The sequence below is a fragment of the Protobothrops mucrosquamatus genome, unplaced genomic scaffold, assembly GCF_001527695.2.
Source record: "Protobothrops mucrosquamatus isolate PMUCROS unplaced genomic scaffold, P.Mucros_1.0 scaffold1483, whole genome shotgun sequence".
Classification (NCBI taxonomy): Eukaryota; Metazoa; Chordata; class Lepidosauria; order Squamata; family Viperidae; genus Protobothrops; species Protobothrops mucrosquamatus.
The window spans coordinates 47606-58111 of record NW_015387660.1 but is presented as its reverse complement, the minus strand read 5'-3'; the positions used below and the strand labels follow the sequence as shown (position 1 = coordinate 58111).

The following is a 10506-nucleotide window of genomic DNA, read 5'->3' as shown; positions in this document are numbered from 1 at the left end:
TTGATTTTTAGGCATGTGCCTTGCCCCCAAACTATGGCTTATTTTGGGGGTAGAGCTTATATTAGGCTCGCTCCAAAAAACAAGCTAGGGCTTATTTGGGGGGGTAGGTCTTATTTTGGGGGAAACACGGTACTTATATACTGTATATACATACACATACAGTATGTTTGAATATATATATACTCTATATATAGAGAGAGAGTATAAGTGTGTGTGTATATATTTGTCTGAACACCATGGTTGATAACAGGCTGGTTATGGTATCTAATTGTGGGGATCTGTTTCATCTTTTCAGCCTTAAATTCTTTCTGATATAGGTATCTCTGTATGAATGGGTCATACAGGTAAACATTATTTGGGAAGCTGTATCTGTAATAATTGTTTTACATTCTATATCTGTTACTCTGTTAGCTTCCAACATGTCAGACAATATGTGTTGTAAAATCTGTATTACAGAAATGGCCTTCAAATTTTCCTACAAATCCTGAAGCTATGAGTATACCATTTTAAAAATGGTTAACATTTTTAAATAGTAATTTGACACTTGCTTTTTTTTTCATTCACAGCATATAGCACTTTCTATATTGTTGGGTTAATATTATCCATGCAGATACCTTTTGTTGGATTTCAGCCAATTAGGACAAGTGAGCACATGGCAGCTGCAGGTAAGAAAAAATAATGTGTTGAAAATATGCACTATGAAGTTATAATTTCCTTTTTTTAAATATAACTTTATTAAGATTTTAATAAAGAAAGGGAAAAGCTAACAGAAACTAATATTTAGAATAAAGGGAAAAAAGGGAAAAAAGCCAAAACTGTAGAAAAGAAAGAAAATCTAAAGAAGTAGATTCTTGATTTTGTTTATAGCAGTAAAAAGTGTAATTTCATCTCTTACTCTATCTGTTTGTTTTGGTATATATGCTGCCTTGAAGTTCTGAAAGAAAGGTGGGATGTAAATCAAATAAACAAAAATAAAATAAACCTTGTAACATGAAAGTTCTTAGGTAGCATAACTGAACAATTTTGCCTAGCTGCTATAGATATTTACAGGTAGTCCTGGAGTTATGGCTGTAATTGGGACTGGGATTGCCATTGCTAAGCAATGTGGTCATAAAGCACAATGTCAGGTGACTGCATCGCTTAGCTACTGCAGTGCAGGTAGTTCTAGTTGTTGTCATAACCCAAGATGCACAGGTTGGTAAGTGGAAAGTAGAGTGAGTCCCAGGTAATCAGCATGAGGGTGCCACACTGAGATGGGGGAGGCCACATGTGCATTGGGAGAGGAGGGTGCTGTGGTGCGGCGCAAGCTCAGGAAGGGTGGGAAACGAGGTCATGAGGTGCATGCATGTGTGAAATCACAGGGAAACCATGGAAAGAGGGTGTGGAGTGCATGTGTGCGATTGCAGGGAGGCTGTGGAAAGGGGATGTGGGGTTTGTGCAACTGCACGGAGGACATGGAAGATGTGGGGTGGGTGCGATCACAGGAAGGCCAGGCAAAGAGGGCACAGGGTGTTTGTGAGAGAAGAGGGGAACGAAAGCACAGTGCATGCAAGTGAAGAAAGGCGGGGGGGATTCACCCAAATGACTTGCAATCCTCATTGACGCCTTCCCTATTGACTTTGCTTGTGGGAAGCTGGCGGGGAATGTTGCAAATGGTGATCACATGACCACAGGAGATTGCAATTGGTCATAACTGCAAGCTGGTTGCGAAGTGCCCAAATTTTGTTCATGTGACCATGGGAGCGTTGCAAGGGCCAGAACTTCCAAGTGTTGGTTGTAAGTCCCTTCGTTCAGTACCGTTGTAGCTTTGAACAGTTGCTGAATGAATAGTTGTAACTTGAGGCCTACCTGTAGTCAGATACATTTTACTTTTATTCCCCTTAAATGTGGCACACATTTTCCCGGTAATGGGACTTCTTGTGCTGGTTGTGTGCGGTCATTGACTCACCTTGTGGATGACAAATATATATATCTAAGGTTATCAATAGTTATTTTGAAAGTCCAAAACACTCTTCAAAGGTTGCTAAACAAACTTAGCAGGATAAAAGAATACAGTGCATTCAGAAAGTATTCAGACCCCCTTCACTTTTGTCAATTTTGTTATGCTGCAGCCTGATTCTACAGTTGTTGAAATTCATTTTTTTTCTCATTAATCTACACTCAGTACCCCATAATGACAAAGTGAAAACAGAATTTTAGAAATGTCTGTAAATGTATTATAAAGAAAAAACTGAGATATCACATTGGTATAAGTATTCAGACCCTTCACTCAGTACTTTGTTGAAGCACCTTTGGCAGCAATTACAGACTTGAGTCTTTGGGGATATGACGCGACAAGCTTTGCACACCTGGATTGGGGGATTTTCTGCCATTCTTCCTTGCAAATCCTCTCAAGCTCAGTCAGGTTGGATGGAGACCGTTGGTGGTCAGCCATTTTCAGGTCCCTCCAGAGATGTTTAATAGGGTTCAAGTCAGGGCTCTGACTGAGCCACTCTAGGACAGGGCTTTTCAACCGATGGTACGCGTACCACCAGTGGTACTTTGCTACCTGGCAGGTGGTACGCGAAGTGGTAGGGTGGAGAGGAATGAGTTGAAGTGGCGGCAGCGCAGCACAAGCCCAAGGGAGAGACAGCTGGAGCTGCAGGGCTGTCAGGGCTCTGCAGAGGCGCCAGGATCAGCGCTGGGCTCCAGCTGATCAGCGCTTCCAGGAGAGGAGAGGATATAAAAGGAGGTGGCTTTGGTCGGAAAGGGCCAGAGAGGGGCTGCCCCGGCCCACCCCGTGGGCGAGCGAAGAGGAGGCGGTGAGCGCCTAGCATCGCTGCTGACTGTCCCTGCTGACCACTGATAAAGGAAAAAGGTAGGAGAAGCGCTTCCCTTTCCCCCGGGACACCAGCACTCGTATGCTTGCTGCCTTCTCCATGCACCCCCAGGGGCAGAGACGGGGCAGAGACGGGAGGGGGGCTCGCTGGCTCCAGGGCTCCCCGTGGATCTAAGGCTGAGCGCGTTCCAGCTTTGATGGCCCCCACTGGTAGATCAGCGCCATGCCTGCTCGCTGACCTCGCCTTGAAGCCACCAGGCCTCCCTTTCATCAGGAAAGCCCCTGCCTGCGTGGGACGGCTATGGCCGGCGGCAGCATGGCTGGTGGCAGCGCAGGCAATCTCTCCCCCTCCTGTCATCCCTTCCTGAGCACGGAGGAAGGAAAGAGAAGCAGGGGAGGAAGGAAGGGAAGGAAGGAAGGAAGGAAGGAAGGAAGGAAGGAAGGAAGGAAGGAGCGAGCTGGGAAAGAGACTGCCTTCTGAGCGCTTTGCAGGTTCGTTTTTTTAAGCTGCCAGAGGCTCCGGGCAGGAGGCTTCCCATTTTGACCCTTTCACACCCCCCCCATCGTTGCCTCTGCCTGAAGGGCCTCTACGTGGCTCTCAGCTCACCTCTCCCAGACCCGTGCATGTGTTTGTTTGTGTGTGTGTGTGTGCGCCCGTGTGTGGGGGGGTCTCACCTCTTGCAGCCCATGCTGTGACATTGAGGAGGAAAAGAACGGGAAAGGTAAGAGAAGCTGCAATGGGAGCTTCTTGCAGCCTTCCACGGGGCTGGGGGTGGGAGCTGAGGGGCTCAGGGCGCGATGCGATTGGCGGCACATTGAGAAAAAGAAACAAGGACTCCAAAAAAACAGCTTTCATTACTTTGCAGCCTGCCATCGCAGAAAGTCTCTGTTGAGGGCGCGGGGTTGCAAGAGGTGAGAGACACACATACACATCCCACCCGCGTGCTCGCACACACACAAACACGTGTGCGGGTCTGGGAGAGGTGAGCTGAGCTGAGCCACGCAGAGGCAATGACGGGGGAGGGGAAGCCTTTGCCCACCACTGCCTGCCTGTTGCCACCTCTGCCCGGAGCCTCTGGCAGTTTAAAAAAAAAGGAGGGAGGAAGGAAGGAAGGAAGGAAGGAAGGAAGGAGTCACGGAAGGAGGGAGGGCAACTTGGTTGGAAATGCCCCAGTTTGAAGGAGGGCTGTCAGGGCTGAGCAAAGCCCAGGATTGCCGCAAGCAGCTAGAGCTGATCAGCGCTTCTCCAGGGCTATGGGGGCTGAGCAAAGCCCAGGATCGCCGCAAGCAGCTACAGCTGATCGGCGCTTCTCCAGGGCTATGGGGGCTGAGCAAAGCCCAGGATCGCCATGAGCAGCTACAGCTGATCGGCACTTCTCCAGGGCTATGGGGGCTGGGCAGAAGCCCAGGATCGACGTGCACTTCTGCAGGGTTGCAGGGGCGAGACAGAAGCCCCAGGATCGGCGCTTCCGGTGTACCCGGAAGAGAAAAGGAGGGGGTGGGAGAGGAGAGGCTATAAAAGGAGGTTTGGGCAGGAGAGGGAGAGAAAAAAAAGAATGGGGGAAAGAGAAGGGGACTGCAAAAGAGAGACAGAGAAGCGCTGCCTTGAGAGGAATCAGCTGGAGGTGCACGGAAGAGAAAAGGGGGGGGAGAGAAGAGAGGATATAAAAGGGGGGAGAAAAGAGAGGATATAAAAGGGGGGAGAAAAGAGAGGATATAAAAGGGGGAAAAGAAATTTGTTAAATGAGTTTTGCCCCGTTTTATGACTTTTCTTGCCACAGTTGTTAAGTGAATCACTGCAGTTGTTAAATTAGTAACTTGGTTGTTAAGTAAATCTGGTTTCCCCACTGACTTTGCTTGTCAGAAGGTTGCAAAAGGCAGTCACATGACCCTGGGACAATGTGACCATCATAAATATGAATCGGTTGCCAAGCATCCAAATGTAAATCACATGACCCTGGGGATGCTGTAACGGTCATAAGTGTGAAAAGTGGTCATAAGTCACTTTTTTCAGTGCTGTTGTAACTTTGAACAGTCACTAAGCGAACTGTTGTAAGTCAAGGACTACCTGTACTTTTATCACTTTTTTCCATTTTGGGGGGGGTCATCAAGTTTTTGACACCTTGCTAGGCGACTGGTGTTACTCAAATATTGCCATATTCTAAAAGTGGTATAATCGGTGAAAAGGTTGAAAAGCCCTGCTCTAGGACATTCACAGAGTAAGCCACTCCTGTGTTGTCTTAGCTGTGTGCTTAGTATCGTTGTCATGTTGGAAAGTGAACCTTTGGCCCAGTCTGAGGTCCTAAGCGCTGTGGAACAGGTTTTCATTGAGGTGTCTATGGAGATTCTCAGTCATCCAGGTCATGGTTGTCCCAAAGGTGCTTTTTCAGGAGGCAACTGGACTTTCTTGTTTTTCTTTGAAGACGTTTCGCTTCTCATCCAAGAAGCTTCTTCAGCTCTGACTGGATGGTGGGGAATGGAAGGATTTATATTCCTTGCAGACAGGTGGTCATTTGCATTCTTTTAGAGAATTGTTGAGGCCATTTGAAGGTTTTATCTGTGTCCTCATGATCACCTGAGTAGTGCAAATGTGTCTGGCAACTTCTTGGCTACAGGATGTTTTCTGCCCTGTGTCCCTTCACTGTTGAAGACAGGCGCAGGCTGTTGGGGATGAGTTTGTGTTGTCTGCATCTCAAACTAAAATGCAAGACTGCAGGAACCATTTGTGCTTCAGTTTGAGATGCAGACAACGCAGACTCATCCCCAACAGCCTGTGCCTGTCTTCAACAGTCAATCCATACAGCAATAGGATAAAATGTTTTCCTACATTCCAGTCTGTAATGGTTTAATAAAGCCTTATCATTTTAAAAGAGAAAAATAAGTCAAAATACAAAGTAACTGTTAGTTAAAATTACTACAAAATCCATGTCATGTGCCTCTCACCAATTAGTAATGGAATAAAGAGCAGGAGGTAGAGTAGGAATGAATTACAAGTAATCCTCGAATTCCATCCATTCATTTAGCGACCGTTCAAAGTTACAGTAGCACTGAAAAAAGTGACTTACAACTGATCTTCACACTTATGACTGTTACAGCATCCTCACGGTCATGTGATCAAAATTTGGGTACTTGGCATCTTCACGTATATATTAATAGGTTCTGAGCTGACAAGACTGATCAGAAAAGGAATGATGTTATGGTGGCTAACTGGATGAAAATATAACCCAATATGTGAGGGCTACTAATAAGTATGCCCTGTGCTTGGAATCATTAAGGGGATTGAAAATAACATTGCCAATGTACAGTGGATTTATATATAAGTCTGTGATGAAGCTATATTAGGAATACTCTGATAATCACATCTGAATAAGATATTGCAAACTAGGAAAAGATACAAAAAAGGAGGACTATCAAAAACAAGCAGGTTAAAGCAGGTTTTTCAGCTTGGCGCACAGGAGAGACATATATATATAAAATCACACTTGGTATGAAAAATGTGAACAGACATTTCTCCCTCTCTCACACAGTATTACATTAATAATTAAACTAAATTATAACAATAATCATCCATTAAACCTAAATGCAGGAATATTCAAACCAATAAAATGAAGTATTACTTTATACTGTATCTCACATAGTTTAATTGAGAGCCAGTGAGGTGTAGTGATTAAGGCAGGGGTGTCAAACTCGCAACGTCACGTGACGTGTCGCGACATATCACAACTTTTTTTCCATTGCTGGCAATGGGGTGGGCACGGTTTCGGCATGATGCATCCGGCCCACGGGCCGGCAGTTTGACACCCCTGGATGAAGGTGTTTGAATAGGTTCAAATCCAACATCGGCAATAGTAAGTCACTGAGTGACTGAACAAATCGTTTTCTCTCAGTCTAACTTTACCCCACATGTTTTTTGTAGAGATAAATGAACAGAAGTTCCCATGTAAGCTGCCTTGAGCTCCTGGAGAGAAAGTCAAATATAAATCTAAATGAATAACAGCTATGGAATTTACTGCCATTGATATAGTGATGGCTACCAGTTTAGAAGAAGGGAGATGGGGCATATGCATGGAGGATCAGGCCACCAATGTCTACAAAACTTAAGGACTATATAAAAAAATCAGATAATATGCCTAAAATGCCAGCTGCCACAAAGCAACACTGAAATAAGACCTTACCCTTCTATCAGTCTTTCTGAGTTTGCTGGATGCATCTGGTTGGCTAATGAGTGATGTAGAATGCTGGCTAGATGGACTATAGGTAGGCCACAACTTACAATTGTTCAGCGACCGTTTGAAATTACAACACTGAACGAAGGGACTTACAACACCTTCCCAATGTTCCAACCATTGCAGTGCCCCCGTGCTCACAGGATCAAAATTTGGGTGCTTGGCAGCGTGCCCACCCTTACAATTGTGGGAGCACTGCCGCTCCCCCCCCACCTGGCCTTCTCCTTGCCCCACCAAACCTGGAAGGCCTCAGCTAGCTAGGCCTAGCAACACCCAGGCCTCCTCCCTCCCCTCAACACTCCTGAGTGGCCTGGCCTTCTCCCTGCCCCATCACAGTGGGGTCCACTTACCTTTCCCTGCAGCTGCTGCCAGGCTCACCCAGCCCATGCAAGTCTCAGCTAGAAAGCTAGCAAAGGCAATCTTCCTCAAACCTGACCAGGAACAGGAACTTCACTGGCATCCTTGAGAAATACCTTTCTTGACAACCGCAACAGGGTGAGCTGGGATTGTGGTTGTTGAACAAGGCAGTCACGTGGGTGTCTCACTTAACAACCACAGCAATTTAGGATCAAAATTCCTGGCTCAATTGTGGTCATAAATAAAGGACTACTTGTATTGGCCTGATCCAGTAGGACTGATTGCTTAATTTATGTGTGTCATTCTTCAATTAGAGGGAGAACTTTCCAAAATACACAAGTTATCCATATAAACAAGTTTATCAGCATAAATATTGTTAATATTTCTTGTTAATACTGTAGAAATGATTCAGAATTTGATGTTTTTATTATTATAATTCAGGACTGTAATTTGACCAAAAGGCATTTTAATTAGGCTCTTTCAGATTCAGTTCAACATATTGCATGGAAATCAGTAGCTGAAAAAGTAAAATTAAGAGTAAAAATAAAAATGAATCAACACATACATGAATGGAGTAATAAAAAGAAAGAAAAATGAATATCCAATAGGGAAAAAATAACAGCTACAGAAAGACTAAAAGGTTATCATAGAGTACGAACATATGTACATCAGGCAAATAAATGATCGTACATATGACAACATACATAGAAATCCATGTATCTGTAAATATATAGAATAAGTAAAAGAAATGTGTATGATGTGAAAAATTACTTAAAATTAGTATTTGTTTACAGCAAGGACTGTTTGTTAAACAAAGAACTGTTTCTATTCATTTTAACAGGTGTGTTTGCTCTTTTGCAAGCCTATGCTTTCCTGCAGTATTTGAGAGACAAACTAACAAAGCAAGAATTTCAGGCGTTATTCTTCTTAGGTATATCATTGGCTGCTGCAATTGTATTCCTGAGCGTTATCTATTTAACATACTCAGGTAAGTAATATCCAGGAAATATTTCCTGTTTTTAGAGAAAACCTTCTGACAGCTCAAAATATTTCTTAGTTAGAGATGTAGATGTAGAGATTGTTACAGAAATAGAGCAGAACAATGATGAAAACTGTCTTGAATGCATTTGGGTCAATATAAAAGGGGGAAAAATGACATTGCCATAGGTGTATACTATAGGCTACCCAACCAAATAGAGGAAATAGATGAACTTTTTGCTAGTCAGTTAACTAAGGTATGTAGAAAGCACATCACAATAGTAATGGGGGACTTTAATTACCCTGACATCAACTGGGAGACAAACTCTGCACCAAGTGGAAGATCAAACAGGTTCCTGACAAACCTAGCAGACAACTTTGTCTCCCAAAAAGTAGAGAATGGAACTAGGGGGGTGTCAGCCATATTGGATTTCATTCTCACTGAGATGAAATGATAGAAGGTGTTGAAGTTTTAGGAACCTGGGGGGGAGTGATCATGCAATATTGGAATTCAACATTATGCAAGCACAACCAATAGAACATAGTCAAACTAGAGTCTTGGACTTTAAGAGAGCTGATCTCAGTAAACTTAGAGAGAGGTTGGGAAGGATTCCATGGATGAGAATCCTCAAGAGGAAAACAACCCAAGAAGCTTGGGAAATTTTGAAAAGTGAGATTATAAAAGCCCAGTCTAGCACAATTCCAATGAAGAAGAAAAGTAATAGCTCTCAAAAGAAACCAGCATGGCTGCATACTGTAAAGAACTCTCTGATAAATTGAAAGACAAAAAGGACAACTATAAAAAGGGGAAAGAGGGGCACATAACTAAGGCAGAATATCAGCAAATAGCCCGAGCATTCAAAGATGAAGTTGAGAAAGCTAACGCTTAAAATGAACTAAGTGTCAACTCTACAACGAACCTGGCTGCAGCCATGATGCTCGTTCTAGGTTGCCAAAAGAATGGGAGGGGTGTGGAGGATTTCTACTAGTCTAAACATTTTACTGTCCCGTGGGAACCAAGGTCATTTCTGTCTGTTAGATGGGGGGCGTGAGCATTTGGTTAGAAAGCCCGCCAAACTGTTCTATTGGGGAACATAGCTGATTGCATAGCATTGGGGTGGGAAGTTCAACTTTGTAATATTGTCTCTCTTTGAAGGGGATTTCAGACTTGGTTTCACTTTTGACCATGCCGATACTACGTAACCAATAAACATGTTCTTTGAAGAAATTTCAAGCCTCAAGAGTTCTGATTTGTTTGGTCTTCTCTATCGGAACCTTGACATTAAACCAAGTCTCATTCAAAATGTTCTCTTTCTTGGGGTGCTGAGCCCTGGCTGCCTACCCACCACTTTGGGAGGACAGCGAAGACTCAGTGAAGATCTCGCTATGGAGAAAAAAGAGGAATCCGCTGCTGGTCGCAGTGGGGATTTGGCCATCGGAGTGCAAGCAGCTGCTCCAGCCACCGAAGAGGGTCTGATGACGGGGGCCCGGCCAAAAAGCAGGATAATCCAGCCAGGGAAGTTAATGCCTCAAGAGGGAACCACCATCCTGGCGGACCTCTATCAATCGGAACCGATCCCTCAGCGTAGAAGTACCCCTAAGCCTGCCGAAGAGGAGCTGTTGTTAATTCCGCTCTAGGGTCCATCTTCCGCAGCGCAAAAGAAGGGGAAGGGATCAACTGGATGGGACAACTCCGCTGACTGGAAGTACCAGACTGCAGTTCACAGTCCTTCAGTCGAGTAGCTAAAGGAGAAATTTGACTGGCTGGAAGTCAAAGAAGGGGTTCCTGCAGCCCAATGTGAGTGCGCAAAGGAGGGTAAGGCGAAGACTTATTCATCGCTTCCACCCCCCTCACCGAAGTCCCAGTCCTGTTGCTGGCGCTCATGCCGCTTCACCCACTCCTCCATCAGCCGCAGGCTCGAGCTCTCGATCCCAGCAAAGCCCTTTGCAGCAGCCTCGCTCTGCGAGCCCAGGTGCCCAGCAGAGGGGAATCTGGAAGGTGATGCGGCCTTGGCCCTGAGATCAGCAAGCTGCTCAACAACCAGTATACCTGGCACCACAACACCTGGAGCCACCACCGATCAAGCCCACTTTCTTTTTTTTTTTTTTTTTAAATTTAAATTTTTT

General features: G+C 44.8%; 1 protein-coding gene across 1 annotated transcript in view; it reads left to right on the top strand.

Annotated features, from left to right (window-relative positions):
• The first annotated feature begins 221 nt into the window (after nucleotides 1-221).
• Nucleotides 222-10506, top strand: part of LOC107293036 (dolichyl-diphosphooligosaccharide--protein glycosyltransferase subunit STT3B-like) — a 51221-nt gene continuing 40936 nt past the window's right edge. Inside the window, exons 1-2 of the mRNA XM_015822165.1 lie at nucleotides 222-665; nucleotides 8243-8389. Of these exons, the coding sequence (XP_015677651.1) occupies nucleotides 605-665; nucleotides 8243-8389 (208 nt within the window). The 5' untranslated portion in view covers nucleotides 222-604. The remainder of the gene's footprint in view (nucleotides 666-8242; nucleotides 8390-10506) is intronic.